At 42.1% G+C, this 25686-nt stretch overlaps 1 protein-coding gene across 5 annotated transcripts in view; it reads left to right on the top strand.

The window, feature by feature from the left end:
* The window catches only part of LOC148639025 (3',5'-cyclic-AMP phosphodiesterase 4C-like), a 142630-nt gene that overhangs the window by 5658 nt on the left and 111286 nt on the right, over positions 1–25686 (top strand). For 4 of the 5 annotated variants that reach the window (XM_088622338.1, XM_088622339.1, XM_088622340.1 and 1 more), the window contains exons 2-3: positions 1094–1166; positions 15309–15529. In XM_088622338.1, the coding sequence (XP_088478464.1) occupies positions 1125–1166; positions 15309–15529 (263 nt within the window). In that variant the 5' untranslated portion in view covers positions 1094–1124. Of the gene's footprint in view, positions 1–1093; positions 1167–15308; positions 15530–19766; positions 20854–25686 lie in introns of those variants that run through there. The other variant, XM_088622343.1, reaches the window with a different exon arrangement.

Here is a 25686-nt window from a genome sequence, read left to right as displayed (position 1 = left end):
TCACAGTAGTACGTAGTGAATCCATTGGAAGCTGGCAAGTAAGAGTGACTGCAGAATGTAGCCTGGTCAATGCGCAGTTTGTGGCTGCCGTGCTGCAGCTGTTGTGAGTCACTCTTAGCTTGGCGTTGACAGACAATTTTGTGTGTGGAGCACACCGTATCTGGTCACCGCATCTCTGTTTTTAAATCTGTTATTGTTAGTATTTCCCAGCACAAACTGGGGACTCTGTTTCACTTGTTGTAAAACATAGAAGATACAAAGAGAGAAACATTCTGAGTGTGTTAATATGTCCTAACACTATACAAACACAATATTTAAGAAAGCAATTTTAGTTCTGCGCAAGCTGTTACAGCCTCAAGTTTATTCATTTATAGATTCTACGCAGTTTTTTACAGTTTTGTGCTGGATGTACAGGACAGGTATAGAGGGAGAAACTGGAAATAATCATCTTTCCTTGGTTTCTAAATGCGAGTGGGAGATTTGTCCTGCCTCTTTAAACATAGCTTTCTGGATTGTAATTATGAGAGTTAGTCACTTTCGGGCTATTTTCAGTATAAAAAGATGTCAGTCTGTGGTTAAATTAATCCCAAGCCTTTTTTTTTGGTCTCTGTTTTCGTTCACTGCAAGTATGAGAGCTCAGAGGGAATGGAGAATTCACAGTCAAGGAGAAATAAAGCAAGTTTAAATTGAAAAAGTTCGGAAATGTACTTCTGGGGCCACATACGGTATATACCGCCAGCAATGGACCTGAAATAAAGACCTAATTTTACTTGTATCAGGAGCTGAAGCCTCAGATATCATTATTTCATTACGTATAGAAAACCTCAGCCTAGTCAATCGGCTTTACTTTCTGTTCTGCTTAAGGTCTCGTCCATCCTCTAAATGTTCTGTCTTAAACGCCTGTTCATCTGCCCTGTCTTTTGAAGATTCAGTGTGAACAATTCTAATGTATCTTTTGCATTTGGTGACATCAGCACTTTGTTTTCCAAAAGCAAATTGCCATAAATCCAGTCCTTGCTCAGTAATATTGTTGTAGCGATTCTGTATTGTGGGCTGATTGACAAAAGCATCTTCTGATATTCTGCCTTTGCAGCTCCCTGATTCTTCGTGTGAAGCGCAGGGATATGAAGAAAAGCCAAAGCTCTACTTCCTTCACGCCAATGGAGGTACAGTTTTTTTCAGAGATGTTCTCCACTTCCTCATGCACAGTGATCTAGACACAGTCCTAATGTGATTTGATCCGGTAACTGGAATATAGCGCTGTATAATCTCTATTAGAGGTCAGACAAAAAGGAAGTGAATTTCAAATGTGCGTACACGAAAATCAACAATATTTTGGGATTGGGAGGTGCGTCTATCTGTGATTGTTTTTTTTTGCTAGCTTGTTGTTTTATTTTTGCCTCCAGCAAAAAACTCACAGTTCAACATGAGGTGGGAGCAAAATAACTCTAAAAAATAAGATATCTTACCATCGATGGGAGGCCGCTTGGCCCATGCCACTGTAAGGGGAGCTGGTCCAGGCTCCCATGAAGGGTAGTTCAGGACCCTATGCAGAGGGTATAATCCGGAAGTAAGTGGAGAAGGACAACAGGGAAAAGACGTAGAGGATCAGGATGGGTGGACAGACAGGGGGGCGTGATGGAGGTGATCCGGTGCTCGTGGCACAGGCAAACAAATACAGACTGTCCAATGGGGAATCCGGGGCGCAGTCCAGAGTCCAGAAACCGGGGGATCCATCCGAGACAAACGGATCCGGAACAGGGAATAAAAACCAGGGTAACGGGGCCAGGCGCTCTGAGTCCCGGACTCAGATGGTCAATGGTGGTGAAGCCTATGCCATCGGGTCTCTCCTAGACCTGCTGGTAGGCGGGCTTCTTGGGCGTCCATCTCCCAGTGCTGAGCCAGGAATAGGGGGAGCGGCAGGCTTAAATAATGGCGGACTAAACAGGGGGCAGGTGCACGTAATAAAGTAAAATACGAAAGGGTTGGATCGCCCTTAAGAGGGCGGATGACGATCGTGACACTTACTCAATTCGTTTCTTGTGGCTATGTGATCTGAGAACTTCATCGTGTCACTTCTTGAAAGATACCCCAGATATCAGCTTCAACATCATGTCTGGGTAGCTGGTGCTACACTCCTCTTTCTTCTCCAATTTAAACAAGATCTGTTTTATAAAGCAGAACAGTCCCATTGGGAGAACATTTAAACATTCAGCAGTTAAGCCCAACGCCTCATTCTTACTGAGTCTTACATTTCAAATATATCGTGTATCTCACATCACTGAAGTTAGATCTCCCCCTTGTCCAGCCTCCCACCACGTTCATAACCTCGTAAAATAAAAAAAATGCAGCTAGTCTGTATGAGGGTTGGTAGAAGATGCTTGCAGCGGTGCTCAAAACCTCGAAATGAGGTTTGTGTTTTTTTTACACCGAAGGAGATCTTATCATACGTGTGAAAGCTGCAATATCTGGTGCCTCACTGTTGAGAAAATGTATGAACTAAAAAACAGGAGCCTGCTTTCACATTAGAGGTTAATCATCTGAATTCACCAACACATAACTGGATTTGGGAAGGTATTCAGGCAACAGTAAGAAATGTAAAAATACAGGAGGTATAAGATCTAGAGGGTGTTACAGCACAGAGAGTATGTGGTCACAGTTAGCCAGATTCACAGATGTTAAATTCAAGTGTGATCATTTTCTGATGAATAAGTGCCGTAGGGGAAGACAATCTTGACGATTGTACAACGCATTCATCAGAGTATAAAGGCTCTAGATAATATAATGTGTCACCTCCAGTCTCCAAGATGTGGTAATTAAGTCAATCCCTTGACAAACAGTGTGTCAAAACATCAAAGTATATGATAGCCTGTCACTGTGCAAACATTACTCCTCAGCTTGTGTCTTTTCAAACCTTCAAAGGAAAAGAACAAATTGCAAAATGAAAAGCCTGAAATATCTGTCTTGCTTGCTTGTCACGCCTTGCTCTGGAGAGAAAGTTAAAGGCTGCTTTCTTGAGGGAAGTAGGTAATGATGAACAGCTGTCAAAGGGACACAGTAAATCATGGCAAAGAGATGTGGGCCTTTGCTGATGTTCTTTATTGTTTTTATTGCTGTGTGTTTCTTAATTTTATTTGTGATGCCAGTTTAGTCTTATATACACTTTCATCATGCTTCCCCGCGCTGGAACTGATGGAGTTATCTTATAGAAAGTGCAGCTGTGTTCCGTAAAGGGAGGCTGTGTTTAGGGTGCTGTGCAGGTTTTCCAGAAGCTGAAGGAGCCTGGGGCGGACAGACTTCAAGTCGGGTCCGATCCTCTTGTTTGAAGAGTAATTGATAATTTTCCCCCACTGCGTCGCCCACAGTAGGTGTACTGCCCATTTTGTGCAGCAGAGGTCACTAACAACACCAGGTGGCAGTCTTCTTTTTTATTACAAACCTACCCTGTTTGAAATTGCCTGTTGATTTAAGACTGGCTATTTCGGCAGCAGCTCCTGGGCCATGTGGCAGAAGTTGAAGTATTGAACTGGTGCTCAGGCACGGCCATCTGCAGAGAGATTATGTCCTCTTCTGCATTGTAATCTCCAAAGCATGCGGCTGGAGAGCTAGGTCTCACTAACGACACAGCAGTTGCCCGGCAAGTTGCTGGAGTTGCTTTTTGCTGGGACCACCAGAGCTAATTCCCACCCTGCTCTGGTGGTACTCTCAATAGTCGGTCCATCACTGGCAGGAAATCCTGGGCATATTTGACTACAGATGTGACCCAGACTTGAACTAAAGTCTGGATTATAGAACTCAGTCTGCAGTCTTAGGAAATGCCTATAGCTGAGTAATTCAGGAGTCCCGCTAATTCTGTTGGAAAAAAAAGCAAAAATAATATGTGATGCTTTGTTTTTTTTAATGTGTTCCTTTCAGCTGTGTACACAAATGACCAGTGACCTTTGGGAATGTGGGCTGGTTTAAGTCACTCAAAGGCACATTTTCAATACTAGCAATTCTTTCAATGGTTGCTTTTTTTCCTTCGGACTGAATCTGCCTCTCATTTTTGAGAACAGAATGAGCACGTCTTTGAGCCTTTCTCTTGCTTTCTCCGGCAGTTTTCTCTGGAGGAAGCAAACTCTATCCACTGGTAGTGCGTGAAGCAGATGTTCGCTGTTTGCCTGTGTTGAAAAAGGAAAACAAAAAACCTCCGGTGTTAGAAAATGCAAAAGAAATATTTGGCCTGCTCTGCCTGGAGGCACTGTTAAATTAACATCTTGAAAGATTAATGTGATAATTTCCAACTTTGAGGTGGTATTTTGTTAGAAGAAAAAAAATGTGCAAATAATGAGGTGAGAGGTTTTTTTATGAATATGGCCCATAGCTTTTTCAAAGCTGAAATCCCAGAAATTGAAGGAGTGGACTGTGGTTTATTGCTGTCTAAATTATGCTCTGTCCGTCTCCTGTATTCGTCTTTGTGGCTGCGGAATGAATGCTTAACTGTAGCTCAGTTAACAGTGTCATTCAAGTTTTAAAGAGCAGTAAGTGAATAATGCTGTTATCCGATCTGGCGGTGGCCACTCTTCAATGGAGGGTTCATCTCATCTGAGCAATTAGCCCGCAATCGGAGAAGGACAGATCGCAGCGAGGTCTGCACAAGGCAGGCCATTGAGTACAGTGATGCCAGCCATTACCGACCCTTTTAAGGACAAAATGAATCCTGCCCAAGTCAGGTTTCAAAAGAACAGCATTACTACCAACAGGGGCCTGATGGCGATGGTCCTGGCCCTCTGTCACAGAGGCACTCACGGTACTGTATATCCACCTACATGTTTTTGGGAGAGATGCGCTTTGTGATAGAGCGCTTTTGTAAATACAGGACTAATGCGACTGTTGTGACAGTGCCTTAAACCCCCCCGGGGCTCTTTCTCAGCGGTGACAGCCAACTTGCTGTCGGTTCTTTTGACTTTTGCCGTCTGACGGAACCCCAGGGAACACTTCTATCGTAAGAGCTTGGGTAGAGTCGGAGTTGCTATCTGTTCACACTTCGCTGCCTTCATGTGCAGAAATCGGTCGGGTTGAGAGATGATTTAATCTCCCCCCCCCCCCCTTCATGACCCCTCCCATCCTCTTTGAGTATGCTCTCCCGTTTGTAGTGTTGGGTCATGTTTCTTGTATTTATTCTCGGAATCGGTTTCTTAAAAACACCGATTTAAAAAAATCACAAGTCGTAAAAAAAAAAAAAACAACCCTCAGTTTCGGCCCCTCGCTGTTTCTCGTGATGTTGGTCATGGGAGAGGACAGGTGGGGGGAATGGACCCCCCCCACGCCCACCCACTCGAGCTGGAATCATCTGGCCAAGGGGACACGAGAGAGACTGTTAAAAGTTTAATGTCTTGTAATTAAGATTTCTGCTTATTTTTATGAGTCATTATCTCTTATTTATTATTTATAAGCTCTCCCCCAGAACTGGTGCAAGTGCTTTTGATTTATTGTAGCTGGTGGTGGAGTGAAATTAGTCGTTCGCTGACATTCTGTAAGGAGAATCCCATAGCTGCGGTGTGATGAGGGAACACCCCAGTTGATTCACCGTTTTCTCTTCTCATTTTTATTCCCTTTTGGGAGTTGTCAGACTTGTTGCTCTTGTGTATATTTGTCCTGTCTCTTCTCACTGTACCAACAAAAAAAACAAGTTTCTCTTGTAGCTCGAGGAGAAATAATTAAAATGTTGGTCCACTTGCACGCTGCTGAGCCCAGTGCATGGATCCCAGCTTAGTGCATTTCATTCTGCCGATTGGAAATTCACCCCATTCTGTACAGTGCATCAAAATAAATGTCTTTCAAGCAGGGAAACAGACTAAATGGGCATCCAGAATTTTCGCATAAGTTCTTAACTGTAATACAAAGAGTGGCCAAGCTGTTCTGTGTGTATTGTATTGGATTAGTCCTGCGGTGTATACTTGCTTTTATAAAATGGTAAATCAGTTGTCTGATTAGGTTGCCAATGGATGGCTTCAAATCTGACGTCTGACATGTTCAACCGTAAATCAGCGTGTTTCAGAATTGTATGTCATTTCTAATCTGCAGTCTCTGTGTGAAACGTGATGCATTAAGCACGCTTGATCTGGAACACCCTCTGCTAAATAGATGCTTGCACAACATTTCGCTGATGCAGTATGAAGGAGCTGTGTGTGAGATGGATTAGAACAAGCGATTAGCTGAACGTGTGTATCATCTGTCTACCGTCAGGATGCTTTTGTAGCTGTTGCTGTTCAAAATAATACTGTTGAGTTGGTGCACAGAAGCAGACGAAGACCTGGAAAAGGATTTTAGTTAATTAGTTTTATTTTTAAAAAAGTACTCTGCAGTTAGTTTGTATTGAAAGGTTTGGCAAAATACTTCTCTCTCGCAATTAAATCTCCTCATAGAAGCACTTATCTGTTACTGTGTTTATCAGGACTCCCCTGCTTTCCAATGTTGTTACTTATGCAGTTAAGCAACACTAAGAGCAGAACAGAAATGAGAGATTTAAGCACTTTGCTGAATGGCAGGGGTTTGAAATAGCTTTTGAAATCACAATGCATTTACCATATAGGTTGCATATATTCGAACTGAGAAAAACCAGTTCAGTGTGGGGCAAATGTGCTCTGTATGGTAAAAATATAATAATAACGCTCTCTGCTCAGTTAATTTGTGAACCCACTCCCCTTGCCTGTTTTTCTGATTGGTACGTTCAGGGCTCACAGTTTCAATTACCTGTGCAGGTCGTGACAACAGGCCCCAACCTGGTGTCTGTGTACTCAAGTTTTTTCTACTTGAGCAGTCCTGATTAAATATTTAATGTAGGTCTGTGTGCTTTGCCCGCTGAAACCCAAGAAGAAGAAAAACAACGCTAATACAGTTTAAATTAATCAAGCAGTCTTCTTTATTAGTGAGGCTCCAGTGTCAGAGTCTGTTTGAAGAAATAATTGACAAGATTAACTGTTTCCTGCAGAAGAGCTGAGCTCCTGTGTGCAGTGCAGATGGTAGGGCCATACTTGACTGTGATTACACGCACATGTTTTAATTTACAGTGCTACTCTAACATGGATTTTTAGGTGATAAGACTCTATGCCCTAATAAGACCATTGAGCTGGAGACAGACCTCATACTGAGTGCATGATTAAATTCAACGGCCAAAAAGGGCCTTTTTTTCTGCCTCATTGCAGCTGTGATTACTAAGATGAGGGTCAGAGGTAAGACTTACTTTTATTTTTCTTCTATTTTGTGAAAGCTGAAAGTGAAACACGAAGCCAAACTTTCAGTAGCTGGGTGATTGCGTACTGTGGACAAGGAAGGCTGCACAGTCAAGAGTAAATCTTGTACATAATAATCCAGGGATTGTGTGTAAATATTGGACATGCCTGAATTTCCATAGGAACGTTAACAGAGTTGGCCATATTGAACGGTGCATTTTGGCACACCTGCAAACCAGATCTCTTTCAAGGGGAGCGTTTTTTCTCTCCACAATCTTGCCTCTGCATTGACGATTGGAAAGTGTGGCAGAAAGTGAACTCACCTGCCCACAATGTTTGCCTCTTCGGATGTTTGTCTGCATGAAGCTCTTAGATGGCGGTCTATGAAATCTGCTGCCCAGGTTGTAGATTGAGCCCTAAAAGCAGGAGGTCATGGGTTCACACCCTGGCTGTGCCACTCAGCTGATGTCTGCTGGGCCCAGAGATTGAAGGGGCTGTGCACTAGGCTGCATGCATTCCTAAAATCCCACACCTGACATCTGAGTTGTGACAGATTAGATATTCTCATTTGTTCTTGGGTCATAGATCGAGCGTGCAAGTCAGTTAAGGTGAGACCTGCGGTATGGTGATGAGATGGTGAGTGACCTCACACTCTTGTGTGGAACGTGCATCTTTCTGCAACGCCCACATTTTATCCTCTGGGCAGGAGATTTGTCTTCAGCTTTTTGGGAAAGTGGCACATTAACTTTTGTGAAGCAGGTCTGCACAAGGCGGTGTGCAGTGTTAATACTGAATATGAGGCCACTGGAGGCTACAGGTTATAAAACCTCGGATAAACCTGCTGTCCCATTGGAGGTAGATTCAGTCCCCTAGGGCGCACTACAAGGGCTATGGCTGTAAGGGGGCTATTGAAAGAAGAAGAAAAGAAAAAGGAAAACGCATTCATGGGTTCTAAATATGATTCAAAAGAACCATTGTGGTATCCATTAATGCCTTTTCCCTGAGCACACGTGCGTGGCCTTTCCCATGTGGAGTTCTGCATTACGCAAGCCGTGGGCAGTTTATGTAAGCCGAGGCAGAGGGACTGAGTCACTGCAGCGCGGATGGCCTTTGTCTGACTGCGTTGTGACCCAGCACCATTTGACACGCTGCATAATGGGAGGCTGTTGTGCACAAGTATCACTCCAGCGCCCAAGCCGCCCTGCTGAAGGATGGGCTAATTACGGTTTAAATTACATACGTTGGAATAAAACAATAATGCAACAGGGAAGCACTTAACTTTGGGAGGGAAGACCTGCAGGCCTAAGTCCACTCCACCGTGTCACCGGTATTCTCCACCAGGGTGCTTCACATCGGCTCACTGAAAAGGAGCAGATGACCTCACTGGCTGTCAATGTTTTACAATATGACAAAGGGAAGAAACATGCACGCACTCCGCTCCTGTTCAGGATACAGCTGCAATAGTTGTTGCTGCGTAGATGTTAATTTCAATTTTGAACGACCACACACATTGAACAGCAAACAAGAGCAAACACGTATGCATGTCAACAAAAAGAACTGGAATCCAGTGGGAAGCACTAACATAATGTGACAGTAAAAGTTTCCTTTTGGCTATTCTTTGGGTCTGGAGCTGTTAAAGAACAGTTGATCGTTCAGGAAACAGTTTTGGATGTTGCAACCACTTAGTCAGGGGAAACGGCTGCAGATCTCCGTGAAGGAGGGGCTTTCAACACTCAAATTCAGAAGCTGTTTAAAGAGCAGGCCACTTTCTCATATCAACTTTCTGCTTCACTTCCCCTTCTTCAGTTGCAGTTCTTGTGATTTTCTTTTTGAATGATGTATCCACGTTTGCATGCAGTGTTCAAATAAGAGTGCATTACTGGAGTGCTCAATTAGTCTCAATCACACAGTTAGCTTGAAAAAACATTAATTAAGTCTATTGGTTAATGGACACTGGTGCATCTGAGTGAATTAAACATAAGGAATTGCATCATCAGTGTACAAAGTTTTTAAGATATAAAACACACTCATGCTTTTTTTTTTACGCCAAGCTTTTACATTACCAATCATCCCATTCCCTCCATCATTTCTTTATGATGGCAATGGGCCACTTTAAATCTGATTTCTTGTTAATGCAAGAGCTTTTTATTGTGCTGTGGCTTGGCTGCATTTCTGCTTGCAAGGTAGCTGATATCAGGAATACTGCTTTAACTTTGAACAGCCCAGCCTTCCTTCTCCTCTTTTGAAGATACTGCAGCCCATTCCGGTACCTGTGCTCCCTGTTCAGAATCTCTTGCTTTAGAAACTTCCATTCTCTTCTTAGTAAATGTCATCCATCTGAGTTTCAGCGGATGTGGACTTTAATTAAATTCATTTTACCGCAATGCTCTTTACTAATGTAGCTTTCATGCCATGCATTCTTTTATGTCTGTGTTTTTGTTTCTGGTATGATTTTTTCTGGTAAAAAATTGGGATTGTTCAGGATCCTGTGTTGTAAGGGTGCATTGCTACAAGACCATGCATCCTGTGATAAATCTTTATTGATGCTCCAGTGTTTCAAACATTCTCCCATCCTCAAACAAGAGGATGTTGCTGTGATATGCATTCCAGAATTAAGATGTTATTCCTGGATGAATTGCTGGGTTTTCTATGCCTTAGTCCTTAGGATATGTATTATACAGGATATAAACCCTAATCGGATTTTTGACTGGATCCCCCATATATTATTTGATGGATTAATGGGGAATTGTCATTTAAAATATTAAAACACTTTTAATCATATTTCTGTCTCGGGGATGGAGAATAAGATTCAGCTGAATTGCATTGGGTGTTTAACTCAAAACACTGGAATGAGATCTTTCTATAAAAAAAAGAATGATACAAAACGGAAGAAAAAGCCAGGGAGGATATTCTGTCTTAAAAATATAAGATATTTCCATGTTTTAAATCCTGAAAGTACAAACTTTCATCAATTTCCCTACGGGATTAATAAAGTATTATCTATCTATGTGTCTAACTGCCCTGGAGTAAGGTTATATGCAGTACATGTGTGTTTACTGTATGTGTGTGCCTTGTGCCTACTGCTCACCAGCTTAGGCTCCTGCTCCTTCAGAGACCCTTTATTGGATAAAGCTGTTGGAAAATGGATAGATGAAAATGCAAAGCAAGCAGCTGTTTTGCCATTGCAAATGCTCAACAGCGGAGCGCTGCTAATGTTGACCTGTGAAACATCAATGTGTGTACAGTATGTGTGTAGAGATCCACATTCTTAGACTGTTTTCCAGTTTAATGCTTTTAAATTAGAAAATTGATTATATCGCAACCAAACACGATCTTTTAACTGAATCTAATTATAACACTAAACCATAGGTAGAAAGTTTTATGAAGTAATTAAAAATCTCACTCAACCAAGCAGGAAACAATTAAAATGTAAACGAAGGAAATTGGAAGATTCACCACCATCCCCTGCAGAAATCCTGTGGGATGTATGTATTCAGCAGTGTTTGACCCTGCTTAGATATAATTAATAGTGCCCTGGATGTAAAATATTTAACAGAAGGGTTTTCACAGTTTCTTTTATTACTACGAACTTTAAGAATGTTCCACGTCACACGATCCTTTTATTAACGAATGTTATATTTGAAATATCTAAAAAATGACAAAGAAGGCTTCTTTATAGACCATGCAGAATATGATATGTATCAGATTAAAGTTTTTCAGGCCCACAGAGCATAAGGTAAACAGTGGAATTAGCTTCAAGAAAATCCTAATGTCACCTGAAATGTCACTTACAAACTAGGTGAGACTGCTTGTTCAATAGAAAACCTTCCTTTCAAACCCATCATCTCTTATTGCTTTATTTCCTAGGTTGTGTGAGAGAATGAACCCGGTTGTTTATTTTTCTTCTTAGCTACTGTACAAGGGGTTGAAGGAACATCCCTGTTTTAAATGACAAAGAAATGCTCAAGAAATAAATTCAACTTCCATTTGCAAAGAAAAACAAGCTGAAGTTGTTCTTTCCAGGGGCTGACCTTCTATTTTAAATTAATATACTTTTCAATTTCCCCCATTGTAAAGCCTGCAGGGGACCTTTCTGAAAGGACACTGTGCTCTTTGGTTATATTGCATTATATTGGGGGCCTGGAGTGGCGTTGTGCATTACTTTTAATTAAATTAAATTAAAAATTAACCCAACTGCATATCATAACCATGACAGCCCATATGAAACTCCTGCTTGGGCTTTCTGGAAATGTCTCTACTTTATGATACAAGTCTCCATTTAAACTGTTAAAGGAAATGCAGTCCTAGCGGAAGGGTGAAGACACTTAAACCTGTTCGTTGCGATCCGTCTGTCTAACCCAGTAGGGCCGGACAGGAAACCCAACTGCATGAGTGTAAATTTAATTCTTCCTGTGTGTGTCGTTGGGATGTCTGAGACTCGGCAGGAATATCACAGGCTGTCCTCATTTGATACCACTGCTCTGTTTCTTCAAAGCCCTTCTGCGACGGATTAAAACAAGCGGCACTCTTTTCTCTTTTTAATTTTGAGCCCTGTGTCCCGAGAATTCTCAGCGTGCTAGCCATCTGAACCTCATCTGCTTGAGTTTGATCATGGCAGAGGAGACATCCATCTCGGAGACAAGTCGAAGCTTGAAAAACTGAGCATGAATTTAACATTAGGCCGAATGAAGCAGATTTCCTGAGCTCTAGGTGGTAGCTCTAGAGAGGCAATTCTGGAATATTGTGTAGTGAACTTACTGTAAAGACCATTACACAGTATTCCTATCAGAGGAATATTGATTTCCTCCCACAGGACACAACACAAAGACCAAACATGAACAGTTAAGCGATAGAAGAAACAGAGCTTGCATTGGTAATCAGTTCCTTCCACACTGGACACCAGACAACATACGATTCAGTGGTGACACCAAAAAAGTGGAACTGAGTTTTGTTTTAGCAATATCTTTTCCTCCTCAGCCCCTGTTGTGTTAAAAAAACTGTTAAAATACACTTTTTCAAAAACACGCTGTTGTTGCACACAACTTTAAAAGTATTTCATACCTTATACTACCAGGATATTGGATGTGAAAAGCACAGATTAGTAACTTTTTTTCTTTCTACACAATACCCTCTAAGCTTTTTAATTTTTTTACTGTTAATAATATAGACTTACTGAAGGATCTGGCAATTTCCTCTTTATCACATCTTGTTAGTGTCTTCATTTGGCACAGTAACACTGCAGTGAATGTTTTGTCTTATAAATGACATTGTGCTCAGTCCTCAAGTGTGAATAAGATGCAGAGAGTTGTGGAGCCACATTTGGTTTTAAAGATCTGTGCTCATTCTGAAGTTATTTCAGCTAAAGGAAAAACGTATACTGTGTATCGAAGGCATTGGATTAACCTGCCAGTCTGTGTCCATCAGAAAATCTGTTCAAGGAGAAAAGTGTGACAATTTGAAAACGTTTTCCTTTAAAAGGAACAATCATCATGGATTCTGGATTTAAAAAAGTTACTAGGTTTAAGCTTTAAGACTGCAATTTTTGAGAATGTTTAAGAACTAAATTACAGTGATCAGATTCAAGAAAATCCTTTTTCTCATTAAGCAACATATAAATGTATAGGGGCGGTTGGGTGGTTCGCTCTGCTAACCATTGAGTTAAATTGCTGAAATGCTGTCTGTGTGGAGTTTGTAGGTTCTCTCCATGTACACGTGGGTTTCCTCCAGGCGCCCCGGTTTCCTCTCACAGTCCAAAGACTGTGGTACATACTGGTAGGCTAACTGGCTTCTGGGAGAGTTGGCCTAGGTGTGAGTGTGTGCTTCAGTGTGTCCTGCGATGGACAGCAGTCCCATCCAGAGTGTCCCTGTTATTCGCGATTAGAAAATAAATGGATGGGTAAAAGTACAGGTTTCTGTTTACAGGTGTAAGATATGGCCAACAGGGTTTTCATTCATAGGTGTAAATGTACTAAATGAATACAAATTAAATGTAAATGGACACAGTATAAATGATTAGATTTTAACCAGTAGTTGTTATTCAGTACTGTTTCAGGGTCATATCGAAATTTCCTTTGTTTATTTTAAATACGTGATGGGTTTAGCATGTTCAGTTTTCTATGACTGGAACCTCAGGGTGGAGACTGGAGGTCGTCTTCTTCTCCCGGAAGATTAGCGGGTCTTCTCCCAACAAATAACGAGGCCCGTGTCAGCCTCGACATCTGCCCATTTTCATTTGGGGGGAACTGCTCCGTGGGAGGCTTGGTGGGGGCAGTGGTTGGCATTGCTGTCTCCCAGCACTGGGTTGAGTTCCAGACCTGCAGTGCTGTCTGTGTGGAGTGTATACGTTCTCCCCGTGTTGGAGCTGGGTTCTCCAGTGTCCTCCCAGAGTACAAAGACATATAGGTGGGTTAATTGCTCTCCTGAGAAGCTGCATGGAATGTAGTGGTCAGAACATGGATGGGGGGATGAATGGACTGACCTGCGGGATAAGAAGCAGGTATACACGTTTAGTCTCAAGAAGGATGTGAAGCACACACTTTATGTTGACTGCTTTGGAGCTACACTGTCCTGGAGTCATTATCCTCAGATTGATTGGAGTGGATGGAGGGCCAGGGGTTGATAGCAGGAGTGCGTGTGGGCCTGGTTTTGACAGCGGGGAACGAGTGGCCCTGCTGTTGTGTTGTGCCCTGCAAGGCTGAGTTAAAGGACCTGAACCCTTTTAACCGAAAGCTGCTAAGTGTTCAGGGAGCCAGGGGATCTGGAGGCAAATCAATACTTAATCTCCCTTCTGTTTAACTCCTGACAAATCAAAGAGACAGAAGCAAATTGAGCGAGATTTTTAGTAAAGATCACAAAAACCTAGACGTCACTAAAGCAAATCACATCTCAAGCTCTCCATCTCCTGCATGTTATGGCAGAGCTGCCTGTTGGTAAAGTCTTTGCCAGTCTCATATTTAGGGTCTGTTCAGAGAACTGTTCATTTAAGGTATTTCTTCACATTTAAAAAAGAAATGAGCAGCATTCAGAGCTACTTGCTAATGGAATGTGTAATGTGTTTCAAATGTTGACAGAGAGTTACAGACTCTGCATGTAACTCTGTTTAGAGGGCAGAAATTGCAGTATAATGGTATTCACTATCCTCAATTCAAGTATCCAGCATCCACCAAGGCACTGACAAAGTCAGTAGAGAGAAACAAAAAGCAAGAGTCCATACATTGAAGCTAAGGGGAAGTGCATTTAAAAATGAAACCAGGTGGCACTTCTTCACACAAGAGACCTAGCAATACTTTAGAATCTGATACACTGTATTCTTTCAAGAAATGGCTGGGTGAGATCCTTCTCCTAATTCGTTGCTAGAAACCAAACGAGCTTGATGGTCCACCAACACAACAACCAACTGGTAAATCAGTAGTGATTTCAGGAGGGCTTTTGAGTGGAATTTTAGAATGGGTTTAATGGGGATTTTGTTATATTAATTATATTAATGCAAAGAAGTGAGAATAAAATATGAAGTACAGGTTTATTCCATGCTGAAAAGAGAAGAAAAGAAACACAACGTTTAGACTGTGGCGCCTTCTTCGGGTGTGACACTTGAAATGTGTCAGCTGAAATGTTGTGTTTCTTTTCTTCTCTTTTCAGCATGGAAAAAACCTGTACTTGTTCCTTTGCAGCCTATGCGTGCTGACGCAGCTCCCTGCTTGAAATATTTTAATCTCTACTTGCTGTAGTGATGATGATATGTTGTGAAACAACAGATATAGTATTGTTTTTTTTAATTAACAACAGCCTCACCAAACCTCATTGAAATGTAGCGGCTTCACAGCAGAATGCATTCCAGCCCAAGCCCTGTCTGAGATAATGCTGTGATGTAATTGTGCTGTTCCCTGTCAGATGCGCTTGCTCCGATGCGAGTGTGCCATGCCTTTCTGAGGCCGATCCAGGAAACCACCAAGATTTCAAGGGTGTAAACCTGGTCAGTGTGAGATGTAGCGTGAGCCATGCTGTTGGAGTCCCTTGGAACCATGCTTTCGGCATTCAATTAAAACAGTGAAATGGTCTTTTTTCATCTAACGTTTCGTTCTCTTCTTCTTCCAGAGATTAGCGGACTGCGTTGTGCCACTTACGCCCGACGCCTTGCCCCCACAGTACGCAGTCAGGAGGAGGTTTTCGGGCACCCTGCACCTGCCGCCACTGTCCCGCCGACACTCCAGTCATGGGAAAGTCCCCGATCTGGACTTGCACATCTCCAAGCCTGCCTTTTCTTTGTACGGAGCACGAAGCCTGGACACGATCAGGAGCTGTGACTCTTCAGACAGGTAGGAAGTGCCCAGTCCTCTACGGAGAACTGGTAGATTGGGGGGGGGGGGGGGGAATGTGGGTAAACCCACCCTCTTCTTCCAGGTTTGGTTCCAGGCACTGGCTCACACCCATTGGAGCGGGTCCTCTATCCAGTGTGCTAGCCTGCTTCTGGTTTGTCATGTTGCAGGACGTCTATCCAACCAGCACTTTCTGCTCGGCTGCCAAGGATGACTTTAACAAAACCTTGCAATGGAATGGAAAAGCCGAGGTTGCCCACACCTGGTCTGTTAGTCTGCCCACGTTGGGGGGGGCCTTCGCACCCAGCCAGGCCTTCAGGAAACTGCCGGAGCCTCACGTGACTCTTGGGGCTCTTGAGTGGCGCAGACTGACCTCTGCGATCTCCACGTGTGGAGTTCTAGCCTGGGTTAGGTGGACAGACTGCGGATGGGTTTCTCTCAGGCTCTCAGCTGCGTATGAAGCAGCTGGCGATTTGAAAAACAACTGAAAAAAATATGACGAAAAGAAGATTTTCTTAATCTGGCATAAACAGGGTTATAAAATGGTTGATGTGTATCAGGGTTATTCATTTCTGGCCCTGGATGGCTGGTATTTCTATAGACTTATTATTAACTTCCCTGAGACTAAAGCATTCTCATTAGTATGTGCTGTTGCCCCTCCAAGTGATGTGACTAAGATCAAATATTTCGATTTTTTTTTATATAGGCAGGGGTGACTAATGTTAGATTGGAAGTCCATTTTTACTGTTTGAATTTGTTATTAAATGATCAGGGATGAGTTCATGCCTGGATATTCCAGGGTGAAAAGCTCCTGGAGTTAATGAAGGAGAGCACAGCAGCACTAATTTCTGCCCACACCCACTCGCCAGCCATGCTAGACTGTTAATGGTGGAAAGCTGTAATTGTAGAATGCTTGTGGGTGCCAATGCAGTGAGAGTAAAGAATGAGCTAAGAGCCAAGAGACGTGAGAGAAGGGCAGATTCTTATCTTGCTCTGTTCTGCCCCAGGCTGTGTGCTGCTATCCACCCTGTCCATCTGCAGACTCATGAAAAGGGCACACTGACACACCATAAGGCACTATAGGTAGGAGATTCTCAAGTAGTGGCATTAAAGCAGACTAAATGATTCAGCCCAAACACATTTGTAGAGAGACACTTTGAAAATTGGTTATATTATTCTCTCACCTGGCATTAAAGCAGACTAAATGATTCAGCCCAAACACATTTGTAGGAGAGACACTTTGAAAAATGGTTATATTATTCTCTCACCTGATTGCAAATTGAGTATTTTCAAATATGGACTGCAAGCATTTATCTGATTTCTGTATTGAATGTACAGAACATTATTGCTTGTCAGGTTTGCCCATATAATATGTAGAGGGTTCTGTGTTTAGCAAATGTGAATGTCTTGGTTATCCTTCCCTTGAATTCTTAAATCCCAAGTTTTTTTTATAGAATTGCAATAGAATTGTTTTTCTTTCCCAAACCTTGATTCATGAAAAAGATTAAAGGATGTTAAAGTGACATTACTGTGACCTACTACTATTTCTGGAGAATTCAGAAACTTATCATTACAAAAAGCAAAAAGGGGAAAAGGAAAAAAAATCCATTCTTTGCTTAGTATATACAGTACGTTGTGTCTGGTGTCATGCAATCTTGTCAATGTGGATCTGAGCATTCCTCTTTCTTTACTGTTGAAAATGTGAATCCCTAATGCAGTCATTTAATCCAAAACATCAACATTGCATAATAGAGTGAGCCTTCAGCATTTAATTTGAATTGACATGTCTGCTCTCTTCTTATGTTGATACATTTATTTTTTGATATCATATAAACAGGATTCTTGCCTTTCTTTCAAGGGGAGAATTGGGGATAATTTCCTAGCAACACAAAGCAATGCTGATAAGACGGAGTTCCTTGTCGGCTGTACATGCTGTCTGTTAGATTCTAAACTATGTGCACTGGTTGGTCTTGTTCTCTGCTGTGGTTATCCTCTGTCTGCTAGAGATTTACAGCATTTCTGCTTCTTAGTGGGATTAGAAATATTCCTGTGTGAACCTAATCCCAACACTTCAGTCTTTTCACACATTGTCTGTGTGACAATACAAATGAAATGATCAGGATGTGTAGGGCAGCACAGTGGAACAGTGATTAGCATTGCTGCTTCACAGCGCTGGGGCCCTGGGTTCACTTCCAGACCCTGGGTGCTGTCTGTGTGGAGTTTGCGTGTTCCTCCTGTGCTCACATGGGTTTTCTCTGGGTGCTCTGGTTTCCTCCCACAGTCCAAAGACATACTGGTTGGTTAATTGGCTTCTGGGAAGATTGGCCCTGGTGCGAGTTGGTGCCCTGTGAGGGACTGGCGTCCTGCCCAGGGTGTGCCCGGCCTTGTGCCTGTTGCTTGCCAGGATAGGCTCTGGCTCCCCTGTGACCCTGAACTGCAAGAAGCAACTCGGAAATGGACGGACGGGTGTATGGATGTGTTTGAAATGGGTGGATTGAAAATATAGTTGTACAATCTTAAGGTGGGTTCTAACAATGCGAACTTCTTTGAAAGCCAGGAAAATACACGATAAACATAACAACACAGTTGGTAAATGAAAGGAGGCCAATCTGAACTTTGGAGCTGCTAGGAAAGATATGGGAATCTCATCCGGAACTGGTGTGATTTGTTAATAGAAAGAATGATAGCTGCCAACATCGATTTAAATCTCTGAATCCGGCGAAAACGGTAACAGCTTCATTAACATTCAGAGCAAGTCTGGTTGGTATGTTTGTCTCCTGGCTCCTGTTATGTATGAGAAGGATGTGCCCATGCATACGATTTGGAGCTGAAGTAGACCAAATTAAGATTAATTAATTGGAAGATGCTATTGACTCAGGGGGGGTTCTTTATGTAGCAAAATATTAGGAGATCATGTTTTTTTTTCTGACAACTTTGCTTGACTTTTACTTTCCTGGTTGTGGCTCAGGAATGCAATAGGTGTCCGATTTCTCACCCTTTTAATGCTGGGAGCCGATCTGCGGATTTGTAGCTGTTTTCAAAAAGAAACTCGCGGAAAACATCTCGTGGAAGTTGGGAAAAAAAAATAGGAAACTAAACCAATATCGGTGGCTGGTGGAGAGACCGCGTGAGATGTCATGGCGGTTTTCAACAGATAATGAAATATTACCCAAAGGAGCAGCACATCTCATAAAAGCAGTAATAACCTGCCCCGTTTCCCTGCGTGTACAGCAGAATGAGTTCTGGATAAGAGCCGGCACCGCCGCCCTAGGGTGATTTACGAGAAGCCGTGTAAATTGTCTCTTATGACCGAGTAAATAAAAGCTAAACTTGTTAATTTTCTTGTCTTACTTCACGACAACACTCTTACAGTCCTTACCAGCTCAAATTTCTCTTAAATGTAAGCAAACGGAGTTTCATTTAAAGTACATTGGCAACACGTGTTCCTGTGCAATATTTTGACGCAGCAGTTGCCATTTTGACTAAAATCACTGCGGTTGAATTTAGGAAGAGCTTATTTCGTTTTGATATGTATTGATTGTATGTCAAAAAAGTGGACGGTATTCATTTTACTTTAAATGCTGTCTGAACAGTCATTCTCATGTTTCCGGGGTTGGCACTGCCTGATCTGATATGTTCATCAAAGAGAACGGTGGTACATACGGGCCGAGAGTAGTTAGATTTTAGTCCAGATTAATACTTAATTAAATAAATCCCCTTTTTAATTGATCACAATGGAATTGTTCCCATGTCTTGAGAAACTGGGAATTTGGGAATTTAATGATGACCTGCAAAACCCGTTGGACTGATGTTGTCGAGGACCAGGGCTAGTCTTCTCTGCTCTGTTGCAAAAACGATAAAGACGATGATGTGTACTAGCACAAAAGTCAAGACGAATATATAATACATTCTCCCCGCGATCATATACCTGCGTTCAGATCAACACAGAATAACACAATACGCAATTTCCCTAGCACCTGTTTTATTTGTTGATGCAAGCACAGTAATTATGTCGCTCGTGTTCGAACCCAAATTCTGTTCTTTTCAGTTGACTATATTTCTCCACCTGTTTTTTTTTCTCCTCTCTCCCCTTAACGCACCGCCGTGCTGTCCAGAGAGTGGAATCAGTTTAGCACTAATTCCCCGGCTCGTGGTGCGCCGATGATGTAATGTCAATACCCAGGTCTGATTCCTGCTATATAACGGGAGTTGTCGCTGACATCGTATCAGATGGCTGTGCAGTTGCTTCCAGCGCACTTAAAGCGGCGCTCCGCAGCTCCTCCTGTCCACAAGGAAGAGAGCCCACGTGCGGCGCACGGGTCCTGCCTTGTAACGGCGCGTCTCCCTCTCAACTCCTCTCTGCTGCTTTTACCGGGCTCGGAGGAGGAGGACGCACCAGTAAACGCACTGACGGGCTATTTCTGTATCTGTTTCGCCATTTAGCCAACACCCTGAAGTCAGATGGGGCGCGCACCTAACCTGACTGCGTGGAAGTGAACTTGGGTCCTTCTGAAATTCGGGAAAGGAAGACGCGCACACACGCAAAAAAACAAAAGCCCCAGCTGAAGTAAAAGCGTCAGGTAGTGCGGTAGTTTTTGGCGAAGTTCGGTCGCCGGTTTCTCAAATCTTAAATCGGAAGAATATTTTAGAATTGTTTCCCTCCTGAGGATCGAGGTATCGAGTTCGCCGCCGCAGAGCAGCTGTTGAGCACCAGCGCTGAGTAAAGTTTCTCTGGCGCGGTGAATGCGGCGCTTCAGCTTCGTCACCTAGGACTTCAGCACCACTGCTCTTGGACAGCGCCTTGTTCGTCGAAGACCGCGCTTATTTTGTAGGATTCCTGAAGGTGGGGAAAAAGGGCAAAACAGCGACGGTCCCATTTAACTCTTACGTTTAAATTCGCGCTTTACTAAAACGGGCTTTAGCTGAGAACCGCCTGTCGGGTGTTGTTCCGGCATTAACTTAGTTGCGCAGCTGAGCAAAGATGGCATTGCCCGTCAGTTGCGAGCGTTTCCAAGAGCATCGGCGCTTTTAATTCGATGTCCGCTGAAACCGATTCGCACGTCGAGCTGCGCGGCAGATTGTGAAGGAGAAAAAGGAGGAGCACGGACGCGGGGGACCGGCATGGAGTGCACAACTTTAAGCCGAGAGGGCGCGGGGCTGGCCAAGCCGCCCAAACACCTGTGGAGGCAGCCCCGGACCCACATCCGAATCAAACAGCGCTACCACTCGGACACGGAGAAGTACCTGTACTGCAAGGCCATGGAAAAGCACCGTCCCGGGCTCAAGAAGCCGCGGATGTCTTGGCCCTCGTCGTTTCATAAACGGTAAAGTATACTGCAATGTGCGTTTGTCCTTTCCTCTGAAAGACTGACATTCAGAGTCCCTTAAGATCTTCAGGGTTATGTCAAGAGTAAAGCAGTAACACAAAAACAAACGAACATTGAAACACTTGTACAAACACCAGCAGAAGTACTAACGCTATTACATCCAAGTGTGGTGTCGTTGTGACACACTTTCCTACTTGCCGGCGTGTTCTGTCGTCTTTCTCTTGTTCCGAAAGTACTTGCGAAACACAACACCTAGATTAATTATTGGAGGTACAGACGTGACCATCCCGGCTGAAGCCAGATAGGACAGCAGTAATGACTGTACCTCTGACCCCGTCTTCGAAACTGGTAACAGCCGGCTGTTTGTGCACGTCGGGGATTTCTCTTCTGGTGACCTCTTTCCGCGGGTCAGCTGTGAGTTCTCATCTCCTTTATGAATCGTTTACAGTCACAATGGATTCTGCTAGGTTCAAATCTCAATTAGCGCCTGAAACGGCAAAAGTAACACTTGAAGATTAATAATGTGTATCAGGTACAGTTTACATGACTTGGTAGCCAGGTACTGTATGTATTTAGGTATCCACCTTTTCAGTCTATTTAAATTCATATTCTGTTTCCTTCTGTGGATCAATTTACTGTATACACTTCCAGCTTGGAAAACAATCCTTCATTTATGCCAGCATTCAGAGATCTTGTCATAACTGATAATCAAAATAAACCAACACTAAATTTCTAGTCATGCTGGTTCAAACATTTAAAAAAATATTTCAATATACATAATGTATTACTGAATGAACTGTGGACTTATGAGTTCAGCATCAGTATGTAGAAGGAAAGGCTTTGCAGTAAATTTTTTAAGACAGTGCTTTTACTGAGCCTAAAACACACATGACATTTGTAGGCGAAGCAAGCAGTCTGTGTTTTTGAAGGGTTAAAAGCAATGAACTTTACTTTCTGTTTGTTGAAAGAAAAGAGATCAGGATTTTCAACAGCATAAGGTATTAAAAGGTGAAAGGCCGTACTGCTAAGTAGACTTACGATGGTCAGACATTTCTGCCTCAGATAAAGGAGTAGCAGAGAGCCATCATTAGACCCAGTGGTCAGAACGTATGCTTATAGTCCTAAGAATAGCAGATACATTGTGACATTAAGATGTAATGACTGGTAGGGTGACCTGCACTGCAGTGCATCCAGAGTTCTCTCATGTCTCTGTCTCTGAGAAACATTAAAAAAATCTAATAGACTGGAGCTTATTGTCTAGGGAATTCACTCTGGCAAGATATATTTTAATGCTTCTCAAGGCCTGCTCTCACTAGATACAGAATCCAAAATTGCAGCTTGCTTCTTTTGGGTTTCTATCAGCTGTGTAGTACTGTACTCAGACTGTGTGATCTGCAGCTTTCAAACAGACGAAGATAATGTTGTAGTAATGGAGAATTATAATAATGAAGAAGGCTTCACAGCTGAAACATTGTGCTTCTTTTCTTCTCTTTTTAACATGGAATAAACCTTTACATGTTGCTTTGCATAATCAAACTATACTTTAATAACACTGGCTCCCTCCCTGTCATAGACATGTTTGCATTTTAAGGTGTTACTCAATTTTTTTTCCTCATGAAAATGATCACTCTTCTGCAAAATACATGAAGCAGAAGCCTTCACAATTGAACGACTCCCTTCATTAGTGGTAAATGACATCCTTCAAGCTGATCAAGGATGTAAAATGAGCTGAAACCAAAATAGAACTGCAATTATCTGACACAGTTTTGAAAAACCTCCCAATTACATCCTTCTGGGATTTTCTTTGGTGAAGCAGATGGAGAACAGCATGTGTGTAACACAGAAAAGCTTATTAACCAAATCAATATGACAGAATCTGTTGCATGTCTTTAGAAGACCATGCATGTCTGTTTTTATGTCTTAAGAAATGAACTTCTCCGTTGAGCTTCATGGCCTTGATCTTAACCTTTTTGCTTTCTCTGTAGTTGTGTAGTCCTAATGACTACCATTTAGAAGCTACACTTCATTGAAGTTAGTGTAGCAAGCTAATGGTTGCTGTATTTTGAGATTAGGCTTTGCTTTGTTTTAATGTTTGAATAATTAGATATTATATACTGTATATCCCAGATCTATAACTGTAGTGGTCACAACCACGATGATGATAATCATTATTGAATTCTTCAATTTTCACAGTTTGAATCTTTTAATGTGAAAGAATAGGGGGCTAGGAAACTCAGAAAACCAAGTGGAATCAAGGACAATTCAATCAATAACAGGTAAAAAAAAAGTGATTGCTTGCTCATTTCTTTGCAAAGTACTGCAAGTGGGGACAAGCACTCTTACATTTTTAACACATGGTAGAAGCGGGAAAAAAACAGTAAACTGCTCCAACAAAAGCAAGGATAAAAGATCATCATTCATCAAAAACTGTAGTAAAAAGCTAGGACATTAGATGAGTTTTAGAAATGTCTACATGCAGAGTCTACCAGCTTCTGCCAGTGTGTTCCAGAATAATGGAGCTGCACAAAAGCAGGCTGTATCATTCGTTGAGTGGAGCCTGGTCTTAGGTAGATTAAGAGGACCTGAATCAGCAGATCTCAGATTAAGACCCAGACTTTACTCATGCAATACCTCCTTAAGGTAACCTGGAGCTCGAATGTTCAGTTGCCTTCCTGCCATGTAAGCAATAGTAGACAGAAATTAGAATTCATGGTATGCTCAAAATTAATAATGCGTGGGACATTGTGATATTTGTAGAGGAGATCTGCAAGAGTTTCAAACAGAATTACTTTTCCATCTGAAAAAATTGCTTTGCAACAAGGGAGACACAAGATTTAAATTAGAGCTATGAATACTGTACATGCATGCACTACAAGGGTCTCTTTGACCAGGCAGACCTGTAACCTGGAAACCTTCTATTACTAAATGGTTACACACATAACAGTGATTCCCTGTTGATATCCTGATCTGGATGCATAATTATGTATCTTCTAGTGTTGTATGCGGATGCATTATTCATTTGATCTAGATCACACTGTCACAATATGTCAGACTACACCAGCAGTGTTGCTTTTGGGAAGAAGGTTACATGTAAGTGGTGGCATTAAATAAGAACACAAGAAAGGTTGAAATATTAGCAAAGGTCATTCTGGCTTGCTAGAAGGTAGTTGATCCATGTATATTGTCAAGTCTTTTGAAAGAAGCCTGTGTAAGACCCGTACAAAAATGTGACTGGGGCTTTTGCACTGCAGTCTTGCCAGGAAGAGTCCTCTGTTCTCACTTTTAAAGACATGTCCCCTTTTCTGGTTCATGTTTCGTTGTTGTGAACTGAAGTCCTGATGGCCTGTTTCAAAGTCATCGGGTGCTGGGATGTAGCAGTGGGATCAGTTCATAGAAATTCACTTAGAATATTAAAGTACTGCATTATGGCACTGCGCCCACTGTTGAAAGAGCCAGATAATAAGAAGGAACAAATCCAGTATAAAATGCAAAAAGTGAAAAACTTGTTTTCCTGAAACACAGCACCATCTGTGTTATACACATATTTATTATGAACTTAAGTACCATATATATGAATGCCTTTTGCTTGTGTTTGTCCTGTGTTATTTCTCGCAAAGGAACACATATTTCACATATAGGAGTAGACCTCTTTTATCCTGAATTCGAGTGTGATCGCTACCTGGGTGAGAAATTATACCACCGATTGAACAAAGGGGGGAGATTTAGGGAGGCCAGGTTGAATAAGTCTGATGTGAAATTTAGCCAGTAAACTGTACTCTTCCAGACAGTAGTGCCTCTTGATATTAATTACCATGTTTGCAGAATGTAGGTAACATCTCACCTGAATGACAAGCCGTGAAACTAATTCAAATGTAAAAATTATTAATATGATCTGTGAACTGTGTACACTCAATAAACAAGAAATACGCAAATTAATCAGAATAAATAATAATTAAGCATTTCTAATTTGGAAAATTACAGTAGTGACATTTCATAAAGAGTTATTGGTGATCATTTTACCAAGTATGGTCTTTAAAAAATATTGACCAGAATTTGTCAGTATATGCTACCGAGTGTATTTAGCCTTTCATTTTGAGTAATAGTCACTATTTTTTTTATGTATGAAGAATTAAATTATGGTTATAATTACACGGAAATTCAGTTTCTCTAATTGAGTATTGCATTGTTTGCTTTCTGAATTTTCCTAGCATCTCAATCAAGCTGATTCATTTGCTAGCAATGCTGATATTTTTCTTTTTCTTTATTTTTTAAATTAAAAATAAATGACTCACCCCAAGCAGAGGAGAGAATTACAGCTGTGGAGTGGCCTTGCGTTTTGAATGGGTTATAAACAGAGAAATGCCCATGCTTTCAACTGCAGTGGCTGACTCATTTTCTGTTTCTCTCTCTCTCAGAAAGCCTAGCTTCCTTTGCGTCCCATGACTGATCCTGCATTTTAGTGGCTCAGTGCTTTGTGACAAGTTAACGGGCAGAGTTCTGGTATCAGTGCTGCAACAAAAAATGGGAATGAAATTGACAAATGACGGTGGGCCTAGAAGCAAAGTATTGTTTCATTTAAATGTGTTCTCTCTGGCTCCTTGGCTCGGCCCTCTCTCTGAAGTGACAGGCAACAGCCTAGCCACAGCAGTGCAACCCAAAACTTCTCTAATTTGACAACAAACTGTTTTGCCCCATTGGTTTGGATCATTTTCAGTAAAAACATTCTGATGGTAGTCTATCAAAGACTCCAGCAGGCACGTCCTTTCCTGGGGTGATGTGCAAGTGAAGGAAAAGTGCGGTTTATGTCAGGATGCTCTTTTCTGAATTGAT

Source organism: Lepisosteus platostomus, chromosome 27 (assembly GCF_059453375.1).
Source record: "Lepisosteus platostomus isolate fLepPlt1 chromosome 27, fLepPlt1.hap1, whole genome shotgun sequence".
Classification (NCBI taxonomy): domain Eukaryota; kingdom Metazoa; phylum Chordata; class Actinopteri; order Semionotiformes; family Lepisosteidae; genus Lepisosteus; species Lepisosteus platostomus.
The sequence above is the reverse complement of the archived record's forward strand: the minus strand, read 5'-3'. Positions and strand labels throughout refer to the sequence as shown.